This window comes from Ischnura elegans, chromosome 4 (genome assembly GCF_921293095.1).
Source record: "Ischnura elegans chromosome 4, ioIscEleg1.1, whole genome shotgun sequence".
In the NCBI taxonomy this organism is placed as follows: domain Eukaryota; kingdom Metazoa; phylum Arthropoda; class Insecta; order Odonata; family Coenagrionidae; genus Ischnura; species Ischnura elegans.
In genome coordinates this window covers 128,988,975-129,013,030 of record NC_060249.1, presented here as the reverse complement: position 1 = coordinate 129,013,030, position 24,056 = coordinate 128,988,975, and the positions used below count along the sequence as shown (strand labels likewise).

The following is a 24,056-nucleotide window of genomic DNA, read 5'->3' as shown; positions in this document are numbered from 1 at the left end:
GTCCATTTACAGCAAGCTGAAGGGCCAAAACTTAACTACATTACAAAATATTTCGCTGAACACGCAATGGCTACAACTTAGTCATAAACTAGATTTGGCGATCACCAGGTTTATTATAAATAGGCTCCATTCAATTTGTAATACCCAAGTGAGAATAGTAAAAATTACATTAGATACATTCCCTTGTTTAATATCGGTCAGTTTCACTCAAGACCACCAGTCTTAATTCTATTAAAATATTGAGTACAAGGAAGGGATAGATAAGTTATGGCAAAAGACAGATCTTCATTAGGCATTTTCTTTGAAAGTTTAAATTAAGAAAATGAAAAATTTGCCACCCACTTTCCTAAAGTTAGCGATATCAGTGAAGTTCTGGTTATTTGTGTGTCCACGGAGAGAATTTTCTTGAGGGGGAAAGAATCACAAGAGTGGGCACAACAAGAAACTTGGCCAAGGTGTAGAGGAGAGGCAGCGAAATGCATGGCATGAGCTCATCACTTCACAAACTTTTGCGCAAAAGGGTTCAAAGTGAGTGATTCTTTGTCGCAAATGCATCAAAAACACTAAGAACTATGGGTCTTCAAACACTGGAACAATGAAAAAATTGATAAATGAGCTCTTCCACATGATTAAATAGAAAAGAGCCTATGTTTTGGCATTGAACATCATCACCAAGTACAAACAACATGTACTCCTGTGTTTGTACAAGATGATGGCATAAAACCTACTCAGCTGAATCTGAATCTACTCTCATCAAATTACCTTTTAATTAAAGCCTTTCATCCAAAACCACAAAAACTTTCACACAACCACCACTACATGTTGCTAGGTATGTTAGAAGTTATACGTGTACCTCGATGAAAAGCAAGTTGCAATTCAAAATGCCTTGATAGTGAACCAATTTTTAATAATCATACTTTCAAAAATTCAAAGCCAAACCAGACATCCCCCTTCAAACAGGCACAAAAGCATTAGCCAAGATAAAAAGCTTTTTACGCAGTATTTAAGAGATTTTATTCACAGTAAACTCTCGATTATACAAAGCAGGATTTTACGAAGTTTTCGATGATACGAAGTGATATTGCGGTCCCGGCGAAAAGCCTATGCTAAATACATGGCGCTATTCGATTATACGAAGTTTCGACTTTACGAAATGTTTTGAATTTACGAACCTCGGATCGGTCCCCAGGAGCGAAAGGCATTCGTTTATACGAACTATGGCAAAATATTTGTCAACAAAACTAGTTATGCTGACATAAGTAGCTAAAAAATCAGCACTTCCAACTGCGGTACATCAAAAGTGTGACATTGTAAATGATAGTGCAACTTTGGAAATAAAGGGTTTGCCTAAAACCTCACAGTGGGAATTTAGGGGAAGTAGGAGTTCAGTAAAATATCGCGACTAACATAATGCCCCTAATTACGTCCCTATTCGTGAACATCGCATCGATAATACTTCGTAGTTTAACATGTCAGGAAGGTCGTGCGGGGTATTTCGTACACTCGTAATTAACCCTTTGCACTGCTGTGAACGTACCTGGTATGTTTGCAAGGCAGGCTGCTGTGACGTACTTCGAAGACTACTTGACTACTTTTCGCCAAAGCACTTCGAAGGTTCCCTAATCCGGGACCCTTTCCTCGACGAGCTCACCCTCGCTGGCCCCTCTCCTCGACCCTCCGAGCGGTGGGCCCCCTCCCCAAAAGTGACCGCTCTGACTGCATTTTGAAAATCTATCAATCAATGCCATCATCAAAAAATAATTGTTTGCATCGCACTCCTGCCAATCAGGCATTCAAGTACGTCTCTGAGCCGTGTTTCTGCGATGAGAAATAACGGTTTTGTTAACTTTGCTAAAATGGCCAAGTAAATAAAATTGTCATTTTTTCATCGCAGAAGCACGGTTCAAAGACCTACTTTATTTCCTCCACTACAATCGCAAATAGCTGGAAATCGGCTGGATTCCCTTTGATAGCTCATCATGAGGATGTTCCCGAGGTTGGTAATTGATACAACTAGCCTACTAGTAATTCTACTGCTATAATATCACGGCTATGGTTGATTCGTTACGTTATACCTTCAGGAAACTGCAGCGGATAAAATCGTGGAGGAGATTAGAGGCTTAAAAGATGATTTTGAAAAATTCTTGGAGAAAGCAGGAAGAGCACAGCGTGCAACATCAAACGATTATATTGCCCTTGACGATGATCTCCGGGCTTGCGACAATGGGACGCCAGTACATACATCGAAAGATGCAGCGGCTGGGACTGGTCAGAATAGCAGTGATGACGAAGATGAAAGTGAGGAAGTAATTCCACCAAATAAAAAAGAAGTACACGCTGCCCTCCAAACATTACGATATTTTGATCTGGCTCACGAGATAGGTCCCCAATTTCATTCCCATTTATGCAAGTGAGAAACCATGGTGGAAGCGGCGATGGAGAAGGGCAAAAAGAAAAAAAATAACAGATTTTTAGTAATATCTTTTCGTGTATATAACAGCCTTCCTGAATAAACAACTTATATATCATAAGTATTGGGCTCTATTAACCACCAACTTATTTTTCAGGCTACTCGTAATGAAGATGCACTTCTAACTCTAACCATGAACTTTCTTCACGCGCGTCTCCCCGTTTTCCCATGCCGAGGGAACTTCCTTTCCAAAGTCTTCGTTTACTTCCTCCCGCGGCCTTCTGCTGATCTTGCCGACACCCAACTTACGCATTCCAATCCCCTCCTTCCCCAGCATTTCCCATTCACTCCCTCCCTAAGGTTACGGAGCTTGAGTGCGTCGTACAAAAATACGCCCCCCAAACGTAAACTGAGGCAGAGCTGAAGGCCCTTTCCCCACCCTTCTTTCTCCTGCCCCCTTCACCCCACCATATGCTGACCACTTCTTTCCTCAGGCAATCCCCATCCCACTCTTATTCACCCCACCCACTGGGAACGTTCCCCGATTGTGGAGAAGGGCATGGTTCATCTTTACCTGCAACGGGGGTAAGTTATCAACCGGAGAGAGTCTCAAGAAGTATCTTTCACTATCAGGGAAATGGTGCCGCGCTCATAATTGTCTCTCTTCTTCTCTGCTGACGTTTCAATTGAAATTATTTTCTTTGCTCTTTCCACACTATATTTATTTACGATTATGGCGCGACTATTTTTTAGTGCTAAAGCTAAGAAAATCTTTTCTCTGTCAATGATCCTTTGCATAACTTTCAATACGGCGGAGAAAGGGACAAGAAAACTATACGAGGTGAAGGTACAGGTTTTTGCGTGTCATTTTTGGGAATTCACGCAAGTGAACCAATACTTCACCCACGTTGAGAAATGATGAAACATCTCTTGTAGGAAAACAATCAATGTGGATAATTACGCTTCTCTCTTTATTTCTCCGATAATGGAAGATGTTTCTCCAGTTGTTTTCCGGTTGGAACCCTGCTCCTGTCGGCATAAAAGAAGAGAGAAATACTATATGAACATAGCACCTCACACCCGGTATGAAGAATATGGTCCTGATGAAGAATAAAGTCTTTCGTAGCAACGCCTGCAAATATGATAGAGCAAAGTATCCGGACGGAGAACTCAAACAGAATTTACTTCAAATATTCGCCAGAAGATATCCTAAATAATTTATGATCGTAACCGAATCTCAATGAAAATAACTAATTGAAAAGATAGCACATTCAACTGAAAATACGGAGTTACTCGAAATATTAACTTACGAAGGTTATTTTGGAAATGGGTTAAGGCCCTCATTTTTCTTTTTTTTCTCGTCGCTGAGCGATAGAGGGTGACATAAATGGCGGTTAGGCCGGCTGCCGCTAAAATTCCGTGGGTGCTGGAAACAAATATCTATCTTACGCGTACTTAATAGTTGTTATTCGCTCATAACCACAAATTTATGACATTAAATTCTTATAATAAACTTTGCAATTCATTATTTGATAACGTTTTCTAAACTGGTCGGGAACTTCTTAAGCAATCGTTGATGCTGAAGTATGAACGAGAAATGGGAATTTTATGGTGGTATAATTATTTAACGATCTTTCACAGTATAAATCGATAACAAAAAGCCTTTTCTGTGAATAATACCGAAATTAACCACCGATAAAATTTAAATAAGACCACTAAAGACAAAAAACGGCGCAAGAAACAAAAGCGAACATTTTTTCGTGACTTATGAAAAAGGTTTGAAATTACGAAACTCGATTTTACGAAGTGCCAATTTTCTGGTCCCCCTGACTTCGTAAAATCAAGAGTTTACTGTATCTTCATTCACTAGAGATCCTCTAATTGGTAATTTTAAAAATAACAAATTAAATCAACCTCAGTTAAGCTAAAACTCTTACCATCAATATTTTTTTTTAAATATTAAAAACTAATAAGGACCTTACCTCTGATCAAGAATAGGGGCTATTTTCTGTAACGTCTTGGCAACATTAAATCTTACATTTGGCACATTATCATTGGCCATATTTAAAACCATTGGAAGCATTGCTTTGGCAGTGATTTCAGGGCCACAGGCTTCAGCTAAAACCTAAACACCAAAGAGAGTCCTCACAATTAGAGAAATAAAAATTATATTATGTTTATGAATGACAAAAATTAATACTTCAAGTAACACAACAGTCACGAAAACTAAATCCCTGAATCAAGTTAGAGCAACAAATATGGAGGAATTTTCATCTATTGTAGCAGAACTGACTGCTTCCTTCAAAAACATTTCCAGTTCTCAGTTTCGTAAAAGTTACCTTCATTCACGTCCAAAGATGTGGTGGCATTTTCCCAACGAATTAATGGCATATATGTATAACTCTTCCAGTACATTGAATTATCACTACACAAACTTCTGGATACATAAAAAAAAGTAAATAAGCCATATTTTCTACTTTTTGTGCCATATTAATAGGGAAATATTGACTTTGATAAATATGCATCAACTATTACTATACATTACACACTATAACAAGTGATTTTTCAAGGTTCTCCAAAACTCGTCACATCAGACTTCTACCATTTTCATGAGATATTTTCAGTGTTTTTAAAATTGAAGCCGATCAACAGATATCCCTGACCACAAGGCTAGATCATTAGAAAATATGGAAACACGTCTTAAAGAGTGGACATGGCCAAATGATTTCTGATTCCATACTAGCATGACCAATTTCATACTTATCCCAAAAATAAAGATGAGCAGCATAAACAGGGGTTAGCATAGCAAAATTAGGATCAATTCTTTCAACCATTTGACATTAACAGGCCCTGGGGTTCACTATTTAAAATTGTTACAGAGAAAAAATTCCACAGATTAAATAATTTGCCTTCACCAGGATATCCCAAATTTATGCCAGGTAAAAGGCAACTTCCTTCCTTGTGGAATTTCGCTGACAATAAAGAACATGGTGGTTTAAGCTGCAAGACATACAACATCACACGGAAGTAAATTCATGGTCCCCGTGCCACAGTACCGCGGATAAAGCCAGAACTTTAGATGCTAAGGCATTCACCATGTAGACATTATTCAAGGAAATAACCACAGACTAGCGGCATTACCCACAGTTGGACTGCAATGCAAAAATTCCTACAAAAAAATTTATCCCAGACTGGGATTTGAACACAAACAAATAATTGAAACTGGTGTTACAGAATGAAAAAAAGATTTCTTTTGCCATTCAGGACTGACCTCCCCAGCGAGGTAAATTGAAACATCAAGTTCTTTGACTGTATGTTGATGTTGAAGTACCGCATATGTCTGCATATAGTCCCTCCTTTTTTTCCGAAAATGCCCAAAATAAAAGTAAAGGGGAGGACTATATTCGAACAATTTTCTTTTACTTTTCTCGAAAATGAAGCCTCAAAATTAGGGGGGGGGGACTATATTCGGAGAAATATGGTAATTATGATGCAAGGTCAAATATGACAGGGATAGGAGAAGAGCAAGTTTATTTAAACCTAAGTTTTCAACAACCTATCATAGAGCAGAAGGTGTGGTCAAAAACCTATCATAGAGCAGAAGGTGTGGTCAAAAACCTACCATAGAGCAGAAGGTGTGAGGTAGAGTCTATGCAATTCAACTCGGATGGCTACAGGGCTGAATGTGCAAACACTTTTAACCATCACTTATAACACAGAGCAATCTTCATTTTTAGAATCGAGTTATTAACACAACTGTAAAAATAGTAAAACAAGTGAACAATACTTACATTGACACTGAATAAGCACGTCATTCGACGCAAATAACTTTCTTCCCGGGACATATCCAACACCTTCGGAATGACAGTGTTCTGTGCCCAATCTGAGCCAAACTTTTCCACAAGCTTCTTTAAATTTAATGTTGCAGCTTCCCGAATGGCATACACTGCAAGAATCAAAACGATAATGACATTACTAGCATCCAGCACTAACAATACAACACCATATTTAATTATGATTACACACGAAATAATGTGATTTGTTTCTTTCCAGAGTAAATAAAGTGGAACCTCGACCTATCGTTTTTCAGGGGGATGGATAAAAAAACCCATGAATGTGGGAAAACGATCGATGCGGGAATGTTTGTACGGGTTGCCTATGTCCCAGGAAACGCTTAATTTTTGCGAATTATGATATTCATTAATGGATTCAAACAAGATTTTAGCTGATTACAGGAATATTATTACTTTATCAAAACACTTAGGTCATATTGTTGATTCGAATTATATCTCTTTCAAATATCCTAAAGGAACAAAGGAACAGGCCTTGCTAAAAAATGTTTGCACTCCTCTCGGAATTTTCACCACTATTTCACTGTAAAAATTTCTTATCCATCAAATGCCATTTCAAGTACACGTATTTACGAGAGAAATGTGCATGTTATACCTCAAACAACTGATTTCGCCGTCGCAATGATTGGTTATGAGATGGATCAAGAAGGCCAAAAATAGTTTATTATTTGAAATGTTCCTTTCTAGCAATTAAATTTTTAATATGATTGAGGCAATGTGGCGTTAATCGTCAGCGGCACGCCCACCTGATCCTAGGCTTCATCCCACTTCTTGTTTTCACCAGAGATCTTGCTCTACCCCCACCCCTGCCGTCATGTGCCAGCGGACATACCGAGGCGTTCTGCAATATTCACCTATTTCTAGCCCGAATTCTTGTCTTCATCATCAATTATTTTCAGTCCATATTTTAAAGTTCTCACTCGTGTCTTTGGACCACTCGTACGAGGTGAAGTTCGGCACTAATGCTATCGCGTACGGCGTAAGCAGAGCTTACTGCAGAGGGTGAAGCATGACCATATGAATGGGCAATGAAATTTTTTATCCTATAGAGAAAGCAACTTATCCACTCATTTCTAACAAAAAGTAGCGTAGCTCTAGATGAGCAGATGAATTCAGATTGCTAGTAGGGAGATACAAAATATCCTGACAAGACATCGCTTCGTTAGCACCTCAGACAAGTGAGACTTGTAGCATAACTCGTAAATTGTAACCAGACGCCCTGTTTTCGAAAAAAATCCGCATCAACTGCCGTGAAGCTCACTATCAGCTGCAAGGATATCGATACTTGCCAGAAATCACCATCGTATTATTCCAACTATTTCCTTGCTTAAAATAGTTAAATAACGTTAGAAATACGTCATGTTTGGTATCATTCTTTTTTGAATTACGTGCACGTCACTAATATCTCAATCTAATAAAAGTATAATACCAATTGCCGAAATTCATTTTTACACACCTTTCAGGCTAATCGGTGATTCATGCAGCAGTTGACCTCCAGAGGTGGGGATCTTTGAAGCGAGTCAGCGCGTGAAAAAGTTTTCTTTTGTTCTCGAGTAACTTGATATTTTCTTTCGAAGCTAAGGTCGTCGTAATACGATCCCTGCTCGAGCTGGGACCTTTTATTATTTCAGAGAAGAAGAAAGCTTCAACCGGGGGGAGGCGAGTGCTGAATGGAGGGGGATACCGGATCTTGGGAAATGTGCTAATGTAACTATCCCACGGCACTCTGCTTCTCCCTATCGCATTTCAATCTCCTTGGGAAGATTCAAACTATGTGTCTGTTGTTATTAGCCATAAATAACACGTTGTAAACACTTCGTCTCATTTTTATCAAACGACGAATGCGGAAAAATTATTCGACGGGACCGCGATCTTCAAACGATCAATGCGGGAAAACGATACTTCGGGGAACGATAGATGCGGGAAAAAATTACATTGTGTTTTTGGAACTTAATTTGGGACCAGGAGCGGAAAACGATGAATGCGGGAAAACGATGAATGCGGGAACGATAAATCGGGGTTCCACTGTGTATAAAATGAAAAATGTCCTATTTCTTTCTGTAAACATGTTGACACTCCACCAGATTATAACTAACACAGCTCTTTTGATGTATACTTTTCGTTAATTACCATGGAAAGAAAAGAAAAACTGTAAATAGGAACGACTATGAGAATTAGGTGGGTTTATTCAACACCTTTGGATAAAAGAAGCACTCGCTTCAGCGGGAAATTTTCAAGGAATTATGAGCACTCGTAATACTGGGCTTCCATGGATAATGAAACAAAGCTTGATAATGTGACACTTTGAAATACAATACGTTCTTGCCATTGCAAGTGAGACAAAATGCAGCACAGCTTACCATGATCCTTCAACCACGCCATACAGAGAGAGTTCAACTTCTCATCGAAGAACTCAACACCCAGCTGTCCCGCCAACAGGGGCATGTATTCAATGATGGCAAACCTCACTCGCCACTTGGAATCTTCGGCCAACTCAACAATAGCAGGAAGTAGGGACTGGGAAAGCTTTAAAGTCAGACAAAGAGACATTTTTTCATCAGCACGTACAAAATTAATTGTGTATCCGCTTCTTCAATATGCTCTCTAATTCGATTTTGAAATATTTAAAGAACTTATTTAGACATAACACAAATTAAGAATTACTTCTTGCTTTCCCTTATCACCGTAAATGAAAAAATATGGTATTAGTACTAGTAAAACATTTTTTTTCACTCTTACTATACTTCACAAGACATTATGACGCTAAAAATATTGCAAACAAGATTTCCAAAACTGCACATTTTCAGTGCGCAATAATTTTGTTTTGAAGAGTTATGCTCATTTATTGGCCATTTTTTTACTTTTAAAAAATGAATACTACACATTCACAGAGAAAAGTCGAAGAAATAGCTTGGGTACCTAGGAAGATGTTCTGAGAAAATATCAGGTTTCAGCTTTAAATAAGGCACTTGTAGAATTTTGGAAAACCTGGCTTAAAACCCTTATCACTGAGAAGTGGCATTTTAAATTAACTGAATTACTTCTTGCTTTCCCTTATCACCGTAAATGAAAAAATATGGTATTAGTACTAGTAAAACATTTTTTTTCACTCTTACTATACTTCACAAGACATTATGACGCTAAAAATATTGCAAACAAGATTTCCAAAACTGCACATTTCACAAGCTGCATATTCATGAAGTTTCAATCAAAACATTTCTACAAAATGAAAAATATCTTAAACTTTTTAAATCTTAAAACTTCATTCAGCATTGCAACTTACAAATAGAATGTAAAAACGAAACTCACTTGTTGGATTCCAATGACTTCATTGACGCAGTCAAGGTTAGAAATAATATTAAGTCGAACTTCTGGGCACTCATCTTTAAGCTGGGACAGGAAAAGGGGAAGCAGATGTTCGATGGTACTGAAACAGAAGTACATGGATGAAGAAGTTCATTTACATACGCATACAAATGCTAGACTACTTGTCAACAACTTTGATAACTTAATTTCAATTTCTTTGCAAGGCTATTTCAAGGTTGTACCAAGTTTTAAAGGCTTGCTCACTCAAACGACATATTACTTTCAATTCATATTTCTTTATCAATACGTAGCCATAAAAGCAGGAGACTTTCTTTTAAGGACTGAGACAGATACAGTAGTCTCTCATTAATACTAACCAAGTTATTACCAAGCAAATCATCGGTCCCGATGAAAAGGCCAACCCAATCTATTGCAAAAGACACGTACTTACGAAATTAAAAACCTCAGTCGCAGTCCCGAAGTTTAAAAAAAAAGAACTTTATTACGAAGTTCCACTAATAAGCAACAGCATTTAGGAGGTTAAACGCTATGCTACATTATAATCATTGCACTACTTTCAAGTTCTCCATGTGCTCTGTGCCCAAGAGTGTCAATTATGATTCTTTTCTCAGTTGGAGATACTTCAGAGTGCACACATCATCATATTCATATAGGCTTCATTCCTGTGGAATCATGGTGACCCACTCATTACCACTCGTAAATTGGACATACATGAAGTCCTCTTCTTACGAACATTTGATTTATGAACTTTCAGAGATATGACCAATCGAAAAATTCAAGCGTGCTCAAAATTTCAAATTTGGTGCCTTTGGAGAAGGCCGATGTGGCATCGAGGAACTTGCACTTTGGGCATACTCTGAACAAAGTGTCACTTAATCCGTTGTGAAGTAATGAACTGTTCAGCATTTTGCCCATTCTCCCTTCCTGCGGATAGCCATTTTTTTTCAGCCAAAGCCATGTCGCACGTGCAGCTAGATCATTTTGTCACAATTATGAGTTAATGCACAAATGTAATGCCGAGTTGTATTCTGCAGGATAACCACATGTTTCGATTCCTTGCAGAGTTTTATCAACTTACCAACACCGCCTTGGAATTTTTATATGTTCGTTCGTATACAGAGGACTTATTGTATTCGGGAAGATTTCAACTCTCTACTATGTCATGCCGCATTCTCCTATTGATAAAAACCAAACGAATGTTCTTGCTTTTATATATTTACACATAATTTAATCGTGCATATCATACACATTACTCTGAAGCTATTCTCCAGCGCGACTATAAGAACAGGATATTGAAGAGACAAGAAATTTCGACAAAGTATGTTTTTTAACAATTATTCCTAAAAGACACGTTCATACAAACTTTGTTGTTATAAAACTCCAGCTTTTAGGTCCTGTGAACTTCGTAATAATGAGGGTAGCACTCGACAGCAACAGAGCCCACGAATCTTCAAATCACTCCATAGAATCATTTGAATTGATAAATCAGAGAGCATTCTTACTTCGGCAGATTCATAGGTCAAATGGTTTTGTTTCCATTGACTCCCTAATTTCTAAAGGCCGCTATACACGATGAATGATCATGCTGAATGATCAAACGAATGAAATCACTTACAGTGTATAACGGAAAAATTTGCTAATGAACCGTCACGCACATGATCATTCAGCGAAAATTAGAACATGTTCTATTTTGCTCGCATGATCCTGTGAATGATCACGTGATCATTCACCGAATATAGTGGCCTTAACCCCTTAACTGTTTCAATTCAATTTCCTTTGCTATCGCCCCTTGCTTTAATTCTGGTGGTATTTAAATGGCTGAAAGTCAAGTTTCAGGAAAAGCAGTACAACTCCTTTATTTATTAGAATTTTTTAATCAAACAAAAAGGGATATTTAGAAAAATTTTACAATTAGTCAAATTGATCGTTATATAGTTTTAATAGTTTTTTTGTGTATGGTATACCTTGAAGCAAGGTGCGGCACACAACCCTATATTACAATCTTTGCAATGGTATCGGGACTCCTTTCTAATATTTGTCCACTCCTACCATGTTTTTGTTATAATCATCGATTGATTTTGGAATTACCACCTCTTTTCCTCTCCTTACTACATTTACTGATTCATCCCCTTTGTGAAATGTGCTGAGCATCATAACATCCCTTCTATCTTTCCATTTCATGACCATCAGGGAATCATCAGCATATCTGACCTCCATCTCTCCTTTCTTCAACTTCCTCCCCACAACATCTTTTGGAAGACCTATTATATTTTTGCGGACGGTTCCGCAACAGTCTGTTTTTCCTTCAACAATAGGAAAAGTTCTGGGCTTGAATAAAAGTTGTCCATATATATGGAGTACCCTTTTCCTAATAGCTTTTCAGCAACTGTCATCACGACATTTGTTGCATGCCCTACATTTTCTCTAGCTACCAAGTCAGTGTCCTTTCCGCAGTATACAGTCATATTCCAAATATACCCTGAGTCTGATTCAGAGAGGACATAGGTTTTTATGCCAAACCTAGCCCTTTTGATTCTAATGAACTGCACAAAACCTAAATTTCCTTTCCACAACATCAGACTTTCATCTATAGTCAAATTTTGATTTGGGGTATACACTTCACTGAACTTTTGATTCACATATTCAAACACCGGTTGTATTTTGAACAATTTTTTGTTTAGACCTGGAGGAACATTCAAATTATCCACAAAATCCAAAAACTTCAACAACAATACTAACCTATTATAAGACATAATTTTTCGAAAAGATGGGGTTTCAAATAAAGATTTACGAGTATAATAAGAACTCATTTCAGGTTTCCAAATGATGCCCATCATCAGGAAATAGGCTAACAAAATCCTGATTTCAGCTGAAGATGTGTTTCTCCATTTACGCAATCTTGAATATTTCAATAATATTTTATTGGAGAGTTGTTGTTCAGCATACCTGTTTGTTTCAGTTGCAATCATTTCCACCAGTTGCTCATCAAAAAATAACTCGAACAACTCGAGAGAGTCATTCGCAGCTTTCACCTGTACGTTCACTCCAGGTTTTCCTGAAAACTGGTATTTTGAAATGCACGATACACGATCACTCCACTGTAAAAGTCCTTTGGATTTCGAAATATTGGCTGTTCTCCTTGATCCTGAAGAGCTTCTTCAAAGGCGTCAACTTCCAAACATTCTGAATCACTGACTGAGGTATCACTCTCAGAATCATTTTCGGAATAATCTATTGCATATTCCTCATCACTTGCATCATCTAATAACGAAAGTATTGACTCCTTACACAGTTTACGTTTACTAGGGCCAGCCATGCTTTCAGAACTGATGAAAAAGTAAATACGGTATTCTTCTGTTCACTTTAGGAAGGGAAATAGTATCAGTATGTCCTAAACCGACTGAACTATGAGCTGATAGTACAAGAGAGACCCTATAGATGGCAGTAGCATGCAGTCACGGCATAGCGAACGAAATAAAACGTCAAAAACACGACGAATAGGAAAGACTGCACCGGAACGAAATATTACGTCAAAAACAGAGCGTCTGCAATTCTATGTCGCGAAATATTACGTCAGAAACAGGTAACGGGTTAAGAGAATAAAGGGCATAAATTAGGAAAAAAAGTAAATTTCCCATCTTCCAAGGAATGCACAGTAAATAGAAGATCATCATGATGACCACCAATTTCAGGAATAGAATAGCCTCTTCAAAACAAAAATTTTGGAATCCCGAACCAAAATGGTCAAATTTTCACACATTTAGTGGAGGGTCATCATCAGAGTTACAATTCCAGCCATTCGAATGACACTTGAATTTTTCAGATTTAAAAATATGGGTAGTATGGTAACTAAATAATTCAAATAAGATTTCTATCGAACTTGTTTTGTTCCATGAAAACAAAAAATGTTATTTTCACCCCTTATCATAGTTTTCCCAAACAAAAGTTATTACTGTAAGGAGATTCTCTGCCGTACACCTGCCGTATTCCTTGCCTCACATCGTCATTCCTCTCTAATGTCAGAATTTCCTATTGTTCCCACGTTCCCAACCCCTTACAACGTAAGGCAAGCCTGTGTATGAGATCTTCCGGTGCACTTGACCTAATAACAGAAATGCTGATGAGAAAAGTCGGAGAGCCTAATGCACGAATGCTTCAAAATCTCTGTGTGACGTTGCAGACTACATTATCAGGCACCACGCCACGTTATCCCGTCTTGCACAAGTTGTCCACGATGCAACTGGTGCAGGATGCAGTTGCATCGTGGACAACTTGTGCAGGATGCCGATCGTGCACCGTGAGGCTTGGAAAACAGAAACACGGAACTCCCGTGAAGGCAGCGGGCACGCAATCACGCCATGGCGCAGCAGCAGTTATAAGAAACCAGGACTTATGGAAAATTGTCTACGCAGGCCAGTGCCCGGCTATGACTCATGCTATCTCTAGTTCCATTTTCCCCCGCTGCCTTCACTTCCAGTTTGACCTTAACTTAGCAGCATAAACATGCCCGAGTACAACAAAATATCCGGTTCCCTTGGGCCGTATTTAACTGCATGTGAGGCCGCAGCAATAATTGCGATTATGCGATATGAAATATACAATTAAAGATCATAAATGACATTTTCTTAAGTTAGGTTTGATTAAACAATGAAGAATCTTCAAAAAGAAATCAAGATTTTTTTTCTTGCGGCTGATCATAGTCAGCACTGCTACAGCAGACGTCCAAGTACTTGAAACATTCCTCGTCAGCTAGTACATAAAATAATTCCATTTTACTAAGGTAATTCTAATAGAAATAATAAGTCTGGCGTAGCCTTGCATTATAATGCAAATACCCTAGTGCTTTTACATCATTTTAATTTTTTTATGAAGATCGTGGAAAACATCGAAAAAGTGTAAAACTCATGCATGAATAAGCCGCAACACGGATAAACCACAGCCAGATAATGGGAAGTCTGCTGTAGTACTGGTGACAAACAGTGCTAATCTAAAAAAAGTGTTAATCGGAGAATTGTTGACGATGGATCACATCAATTACCAACAAGCCAAATATGGAAAAGAGACAACAATAAAAAATTTACACCGTGTAACAGGCAACAGTACGAATAGAAAGGATGCTGGATAGTTCTGATTCTCCACAGAGAAAAAATTGAAAGACATGAAAATAAAAACCAAGAGAATAGGCTCTAGTCATACTCAGAATTACTTACTTGGCCTTTCCTAAAATTGGACTCAACCCCATAATGACCGATGCTAGGGCAGATTTGACATGTTGATTAGCATCAGAGACAAGCTCCTTTACACATGGCAAAATGCTAGTCATAATAATACTTTCCTGCTGGTATGGATCTAGATTTTGGCAGAACTTTTTGACCTGAAATATATAATTTACACATTTTAAATTTCCATTAGCTTTTAAATAAAAAAAATACAAACATCTTCCCAGAATACCAAACCAACCTTGTTTGCGGCAGCAGCTCTGACTTCTGCTTCACAATCCTTCAACAAAGACTGGAAAGCTGGAACGAGGTCATTTTTGGTAATCTCTGGACCAACGGCTTTTTGGAGCTGGGGATTAAAAAATATAAATGTATTACACAACATTAATACATAAACCATATACATACTGTGACGAAAAGCCTCGTCACGGCTCATTCCGCGTTCGTGTCCTGCCCTTTTCCCTGTTCAAGTTTGCGCACGATCGTAGCAAGTAATGAGCGACCTCTTTTTCTCGTCTGGTATCATTTAGTATGTCTTTTGTTACGTTCAAATGGATATATAAGGCCCGGTATTGGGTGAACTTGGGGGATTCCGCAGAAAGCAGGAGACATTCCGCTAAAGAGTGTGAGAATAATCTCCAGCGGAAAGGTTGGGCAGAGACTGACCAAGTGTGGGTCAGGTGACGGAGACCAGAGGTGACACGGTGAACATGCTGAGGGGGTGCAGAAAGAACAAAGCTGCTGCAGACGGGCATACGGCATCTCGGAGGTCGGGGAACGAACCAACGGAGAAGGCGTGCCGGAGAGGAGAGCGCAGAGTGCAGGCGAGGAACGGGAAAGTGTCCTCGCCGCATCAAGACAACGTCCTAGGATCCACGGGATGCAGTTCCCCGCGGTTGACGGATCGTGATGCAGCAACCAGGATTCGGACCCGCCATTTGAGACTAATGTACTCTAAACCCTCTCCCGGGACAGGGAAATAATCCCGCTCCTCCCCCGCTCCAGCCAGCCCATATGCCCTCGAAGAAAGTCCCCAGTGTGCATGTGTGTCGTCATAATAACCTAGTGGTCTCACAGATAAACTCACGTCATTCTTTCCCAGTCCAAAGACCGTCTCCATTGTATCACGTTTCTCCCATTCTCGTCATTCCATTAGGATCGATGTCAGATTCATTTTGATAAAACAGAACGTGGAGCCTGTTATACTTAAAGTAAAGCAACGACTTTATCTAAACCTGTCTTAAAATGAAGTTTGGTGGATTTGGTCGCAATTTGAGAAAGATAACGAGTGCCCGTGCCAAGTCCATTCTTGAAATGTGGTATATTACGTGTAAAATTTCTTTCCTCTTGCTTCTTGCGTATTCATCATTTTTGGCATATTTGTTTCGTTTTAGCAGTGATATGTATGTCATTTATGTCTCGCCTAAGTCCGCATCACTCCATCTCTCATTAGTGTTTAAGAATTAAATTGTTCACTTTTTTGTTTAATAAATGTGTATGATATTCAAACGCTGTGTACGAGGTCCTTTATCTCCTTGCTGCGCCATTGCATTCAAAGCTGCGTCCTTATTCTGAGTTCCCATATTGACCACGAGCTGCAGGATCCACGTAACTTTAAGAACTTAGATCATAATCTTTGATCAACGACGATGCACGATAAGCAGGCGTGTATCGTTACAATATTATGATTATTACTTACTACGGTAGGTTCCAATAGGACCCAATGATTCAAATAACATTGAGGGCCTTAGAAGCCAAAGGGAATAAGCGTAATTTTTTAGATAATATTTGGTGGGGTACACAACATTGTTGTAACAAAGAGATAAATCACTTAATCTAAACAAGCCCTAAAGTATCCCTTTGCCACAACAATATTGTGCACCCCGCCAACAATTATCTGGACTTATCTCCAAAAATAAAAAAAAGCACTTATCACCCTTGGCGTCTAGGGTCCTCAATTATACTAATTACTAATAATTCAGAATATCTTAAATATACTTTTTTCACAATGGACATCTTACAATATTTAAAACCACATTTATGGTACACAACATAGAGATAAGCAAAAAAACATTTTCCTGCAGCTTACGACAACTGAAGTAATACAGTGGAACTTGGCTAGTACGTTCCTCCTTAGTACGATGATTTCTCTCGGTCCCAGTACCATCCGAACAAAATACAGGTAAAACTATTTGGTTAGTACAGGCATCCCCCGAGTTACATATGTCTCGACTCACGTAAATCCGAACTTACGTAAGCGATAACCGTATTTCAAATGATTACGTTAATTTACGAACGCGAGCGCGAAGTAGTAGATATTCGCTCGTACATCCCATGGTAGAAAAAATATCGAATTTTTATCGAGTTTTTTACGTGCTAAAAATAACAAAGTGACCTATTTTTGTCATTCCTTGAAGGAATTTTCATTAATTTCTGTAGAAAAATCGCTTATAAATCCCAAGTCAGCAATCAACGTGAAAATTCGCGGTTCTAGCGATGGATGTGGTTGCGCTCATTCCTGCACGATAAAACTTGTTATACAGTATGCACACCCGAACTCAGACTTTCAACTACAGTAAAACCCCGTATTTGCGTTATCGGAATTTACGTTTTCCCGCAAATTGCAAGTTTTTTTCTGGGTCCTGTCATATTTCCTATCTCTCCAATGTAAATAGAACCCTGTATTTACGCCGTGTTTTTTTCGTTTTCCCACCATGTGCATCACGACGTGCCGACTAAAAACAATTTTTTTGCGTAGTAAAACAATTACTCGCGCATATCAGCCCTTAAAACTGTCTTTTGGCTTCCTTTCGCGCATTTTTATTTAAAAATCTAAGAGAGAAAGACGTAATGAGAACTATTTTCGGGAAGAATTTGAATGTGGCGGGACAGAACGCCACTAACGTCGGAAAGTTGAACTACGTCCTCTCGTTTTCTGTCAGCGGCGAAAAGATTCACGATATGAAAGTAGGTGTATTGAGCAATCGAGCTATGTATTAATTATAATGCAAGAACTCCTGAAGGAATGTTGACAATAATCATGTAGTCGATAATTTGATACGAGAGTTTGCAAGGGAACCAGACGTGATAAATGCCAGAACTATATAACTTGACCGACATCTGGGATCATTTGCGCTGACTTCATTCAACAGTTGCGTAGCAATTATGGGTTAATTAAATACTTTTGAAAAACTTATTTAAACTTGAATTATCCCATTCAAATAGCAGTGTATCGCAAACTATTGTAAATTTAAAAAATTATGAAGTCCCATGACAGTTTGTACCACGCACTTGATCGCGGAGGAGTATAGGTCAGATACTCGTGTGTTGCCGATCGGCAACTCGAGTTACCCTCAACTCGTACGGGAAATAGAATTGATCCGGCTTGAAAATGGAAATTCGAGGTGAAAAACGGACATTTTTAATTGACGAGAAAATGAAAATTATAGAGATAGTTGATTCCCACACCGGAACCCGCATCGATTCAAACGCTGGCGACTCGAATGTTGGGACTTGGCAATCCGTTCGGATTCCCAGTCTCAACATTCAATACCGTGGTGAAAAATCGCGATGCCATTGTAAAATATGCAAACCAGTGCGGACATTTATCAAAAAAGAGAATATATGAGAAGAATTCCAGGTAAGAATAAATAGAACGAATTCTAAAAGAGTAGTTTTTAGGTGCAAGATCATCAAATGTCCCAGCAAATGGTGTCATCTAAAGGCCTGTTTACATAGTACATTAACCCGTACAAGTTAATGTCTAAATTATGAACACGAAAATGCACCGTGTATTCACCCAACTTGTGCGTATATGCACGAACAGAAAATAGAACCTGTTCAAATTTGGTTCATGCATTCATAGTCGGATTTAGGGGATGGGGACGTGCCCCCCCACATGCTTAAAAAAAGAGATAAAATTTGAATACGGTTATCATAGGAGGATATATGGGGGGGGGGCACGTGCCTCCCCAGACTTAAAAATATGCAAGATTTTTAATACGGTCCGGTTATCATTGCGTTCGTTTTGTATAACGTGGTATCATTGTGCCCCCCCCCCCCCCACTCCAGATCAAAATCCTGGATACGGCATTGCTTGTGCCCCCCAGAAAGAAATCCTGGATCTGCCCCTGATGGTCATCATTATGTTCGCTTTGTTTTGTGTATTACTCAAGGAGGCTCAATCATTTAATTCAATAAGAATAAATTTGATATAAAAATAAAGAGAATTTTGTAAAGTCTTTGTTATATCTTGTTTTTAATCTCAATTAAGACAAGATATTTTGCCTGTCAGGCCCTCTAGTGCCCCTCCCAGAAAAAAATCCTGGATCTGCCCCTGTCTACATTCATACATATCCCGTTCCGGTCCACAAAAATCATTCATGCAAGCAGAAATTAACTCGTACATGTTAATGTATCGTGTAAACAGGACCAAAGGCCCTTGAGAAAAAAGTATTTTCCCACAAGATTGGGAATCGAAGATTCCACGGCATCTATAATGGTTGGTTGGGCAGATTCAAAAATAGGTACAGTCTTGTATATAAGATGGTGAGTGGTGAAAGCAAAGATGTTAACATAGAGACAGCAACTCAGTGGAAAGAATCAGAATATATTAGAGTTCTGGAAGGTTACAGCCCAAAAGATGTTTTCATTGCAGACAAATCAGGATTATTTTTTAATTTTTGCTGCCAGCAAAAACACTGTGCTTCAGAGGGAAACAGTGTTATGGCATAATGCTTAGTGAACAATTAAAAAATTAACATTTCCAAAGCCAGTATATGAATAAAAGTGAAAATTCTCTATTTCCCACGATTTGCATTTTCCCGCAATTTACACTTTTTTTCTTGGGTCCCTAGAAAAGTGTAAATAAGGGGTTTTACTGTATTTAAAAATTGTACCCTTAGGATTGGACATTTCCATCTGTGGAATTAAAAGAAAATGAAGTTCAAGCACAAATCTTTATTGTAGAAAAGAATTGTTTAGTACCCACGTAACGGCATTGAAATTTTGAGTGTTGGCAATGAAGGCCGCGAAAAAGTTAAGAAAAAGTTGACACATGATATTAATTGCATAATTGTTTACATGTTTCTGGCGGAAAATTTTAGTAAGCTGCATTATCTTGTTCTCTCATATTGTGTGCAACTGTAAATGAATATTGCGTCATTGAAAGATTTTCCCCACTAACTTTGTTGCATGTTAATGACGGAGTTGGCTGAATAAAAAGCTCACTTTTAATTAGCTTCGTGCTTTGGAAATACTCATCGATGTTTCCAGCGAAGTAAATATTCAAATGATGATATTTTCACGTTATTTTATTGAGACATGAGAGAATGGAAGTATGTTTCCGTGCATGAAAGATTGAGTGTATGTGCGTGTGAATGTATCTAATGTAGTAATATACTGGCATTTTTTGGTGTGTTATTTGCTCGTAATCCTAGACACTCCTACTACGTGTATTAACTGTGGCAGTGAAGCCACCAGATTCATCGATCAACCTAATACAGTGGAACTTGGTTAGTACGTTCCTCCTTAGTACGTTTTCCTCCTTAGTACGGCGATTTCCCTCGGTCCCGGTACCATCCGAACAAAATACAGGTAAAAGAATTTGGTTAGTACGTTTGAAAAAATTGCGCTTTCCTGGTTAGTACGCTCAATTGCTTGCCGTGACGCAACCCGCAATTCGTTCTCTAGTGTCTTCTTAAGGGTCGCATACGTCTGAATTCATGATTTAATTTATTATTATTAGCCATTAACATTCTTCCATTCATTCCACATCTCTTTCTTCTACCGTAATTTATCCAAATGCATTTCTGAATTCTTGTGACGTGATGAAAAATAAAATGCGCCCATTTTTCGGGAATGTCTGACTACGAAAAACTACAGCCAATAAGAAGCCCCAATTTTCCCCACCCCGAGCTCCTCACCTTCTGTTGCCTTTGGAGCGCTTGGGAGTGCCCATTGCTGCGCACAAAGTTCGTGAGTGGGCAATTGTTGCTATTGCACGAGTTATCATGATGAAGAAATGAGTCTTAACGGTATTAGACAATTCCCACATTATCTAAAGCAGTACTGCTCCATAAACTCGACGTCGTGCTTATTTACTTGACTACTGTTGCGGGAGCAGACGGTCCTCTGGATCTCCACGCGAAGCTTAGCTTAAAAATACTTGATCTCGGAACGAAAGCAGACGACATTAGACAAATTTTGAAAGTATATTTCAACTGTCTAATATAAAATTTTCTTGTAATTACGTCGTAATCTAATAATCTTGCGTGTCATCAGTCGATATATCGATCGATTTTACAATCGAAATGGTATCATTCCAGAAGCGAATGTCTACGGCTGTTGCCGTAATTTGAAAGTCAATATAATTTTGCCCAATTTTTATGATGTTTAAAAAACCAGTTGACTTACTCCGGGTTGTTGTTATATTCTCCGAGTACGCTGTGAGAAAGAAAAATGACTTGTCTGAGCTTCACTCGTCCTCGTTCTGTAAATATATATAGGATAAATCACGGGAGTTAGACGCCGTAATCATGGAATCGTCTTCGGAAATCTATGAAAAATTGCGATTTTTATTCACATGGTATTGTTTTCCAATGTAGCGCTCATTTTCTTGATTTTAAATGTGAAAAGAGTTCAGGAAGGCGATCCTATGAGAACTACCGATAGTAATTGTAATTATGACGACTTTTTCACTGATTGCAATAACCCCGACTGCTACTATTTACTTTCCTCGTTAGTACGTTTTCCTGGTTAGTACGTTCATTTTTAGTGGTCCCTTCAGAAACGTACTAACCAAGTTCCACTGTATATAAAAGGCAGAAGATATTATGATTAAAGGTAGGTAGACGATGCATTCTTTGGGCCCTTAAATCGCACCATAACATAATGAATCAATTTAAGTACACCCATGTCTCGTATAGCGCAATTTCGATTAGTGCAATTTCGATATAGCGCAAATTCGTTCCTCGGGGAAACATTGCAACGCAGTGTAGCCTAATCAAAAATCTTAAACGCTCTCGTGATAAAACGTGAACTTGCGCTAAGTACACACGAAATTTTTATCATTTTACGCATATTAATATTATTGCTTGCCTCAAGTCTTCTTTTTTGTTTATACATTAATCGAAATCCATTGCTGTGCAATGGCCAAAAGTATTACTTGTCATTGGGTCCAGATAGCCGGCTTACCGAAGTAATTTATCTCGTCTCCTTAACAGAATGAGTTAATTTTGATCATTAATTAAGCGTGGGGCTAGTGGTAATGAGTTTTTTTTTAAGCAATACTGGTTGAGACGTAATTTTTGCCGTCATAGGTTATCGGGCGATTGACTTCCAGGTAGAGGGTCTACGCTAAAGCCTTCAAGGTCATCGGTATTCACGGGGGAGAAATGGAGCGGTGGCCGAGTTGCGCATGAATAGCATCAACATATAAGAGGGTCCGCTATAGAATCTCAAACACAATGGCTTCGTTCCCTCCCCGCAGTCATAGGCCCTCTGCGTCTCAAGAATACAGTTCAGCAGTAGAAGGTGAATTCGATAGAGCCATGCAGAGTAAAAACCAAGAGAAAATGGCAAAAAAATTCGAATGCGGGTAGAAAAATCAAGAATTTAGCAAGAAAAACCATAAACCTAGAAGAGAAATTGATATAGGTCAATTGCTTTGAAAATGGAGAACGTCAAAGCGATATTGCGTGGAAGTTTAAACGCACGATGCCTTATTCTGAATAAAGACTAAGTTAAAACATCAGAGACCTCAGCCGCACCAACTTCAACCAAGCGGTCTACACATACGGAAAGTTCACAGTGAATCAGTACAAAAAGACGAGAGTGGTAATCGCTCCGAGATATTTAGTGAATGCTCCGGTTGGTTCCAGAATTTAAACGGCAAGCAGGTATTTTCAGTGCGGCGATATCAGGTGAATCTGCAAGTGTTGATAGCGCAGTCACCACAACATTTTCTGATGAACTCCAAGCTGTGATTGAAAGTGGCTCCTTTCCCCCTCAACTAGTTTTTAGTGTTGACGAGACGATATTCTTTTGGAAAAGAATGCATTCTCGTTCATTCATTTTAAGGGAAGGGAAACCCGGTTCAGGTTTCAAGGCATTTAAAGACTGTTTCACGTAGCTGCTAATGACTCGGAGGACTTCAAATTAAAGTGATTTATCATTCATAAACTCCGCTAGCTATGAAATGGCATTCAAAGTAGCATTTGCCTGTCATTTCGATGAGCGACAAAAGGGCCTGGGTGACACAATAGTTGTTTTTAGACTGGTTTGAAAAATCGTCAACTGCCGGCAATGCATTACGAACCCCTGAGATAGCAGATGTTAGCCCACCCGCACGACAGGAGGGAATTTCAAAAGCACGTAAGAATTTTTTTTAACGTGAATAAAAGTCTTCAAATGCGTGCATACTATCTTTAAAGATGTTTTAAACTATAAACATTTATATAAATAATTTTTTCTAAGGCTATTTATGGGAATATATATGTTTTAGAGGAAATTCAATACCCAAGACCTATGCTACCAGGAACGCATCCCTATCTTCCCAGTGTTAAAACGCTCTCGTATAACGCAAATTCGTATAGCGCAAAGACCCCAAGGAACGCATCCCTTGCGCTATACGAGACATGGGTGTATTCAGTTTAGTAATGTAGCGTTGAGATACCGTACTTTCCCGAATCCATGTGATCGGTCAACTCTGGGAATAAAATTACGCATTTTGATTGGCAATGCTTGAGATGCAACTCTCAAACTATATTAATGTTTATCGATTTTGTATCTAATAACGTAAGAATACGCGGTAGAGTTGATGAATATCGCAGTGAATTGAATGAAACTTCACCGAGAATTTACCGGGCATTTCTCTGCTGAGAATTTAACCGCGCCGATTGCAATCTCTGAGGCACTAACACTAAGGTTCGACTTACGTAAAGTTCGACTTACGCAGAGTCTGCCGGAACGCATCTCTTACGTAACTCGGGGGATGCCTGTACGCTCAATTGCTTGCTGTGACGCAACCTGCAATTTGTTCTCTAGTATCTTCTTAAGGGTCGTAAACCTCCGAATTCATGATTTAATTTATTATTATTAGCCATTGACAATCTTACATTCCACATCTCTTTCTTCGACCGTGATTTATCCAAACGCATTTCTCAATTCTTGTAACATGATGAATAATAAAATGCGGCAATTTCTCACGAATGTCTGACTAACTAAACTGCAGCCAATGAGAAGCCCCAA

At 38.7% G+C, this 24,056-nt stretch overlaps 1 protein-coding gene across 1 annotated transcript in view; it reads right to left on the bottom strand.

The window, feature by feature from the left end:
- LOC124158050 (serine/threonine-protein phosphatase 2A 65 kDa regulatory subunit A alpha isoform) overlaps window positions 1-24,056 on the bottom strand; it is a 39,140-nt gene that overhangs the window by 2,007 nt on the left and 13,077 nt on the right. Inside the window, exons 6-11 of the mRNA XM_046533216.1 lie at window positions 15,049-15,156; window positions 14,799-14,962; window positions 9,571-9,688; window positions 8,622-8,787; window positions 6,202-6,356; window positions 4,393-4,535 (exon numbers count right to left, since the gene is read on the bottom strand). Of these exons, the coding sequence (XP_046389172.1) occupies window positions 4,393-4,535; window positions 6,202-6,356; window positions 8,622-8,787; window positions 9,571-9,688; window positions 14,799-14,962; window positions 15,049-15,156 (854 nt within the window). The remainder of the gene's footprint in view (window positions 1-4,392; window positions 4,536-6,201; window positions 6,357-8,621; window positions 8,788-9,570; window positions 9,689-14,798; window positions 14,963-15,048; window positions 15,157-24,056) is intronic.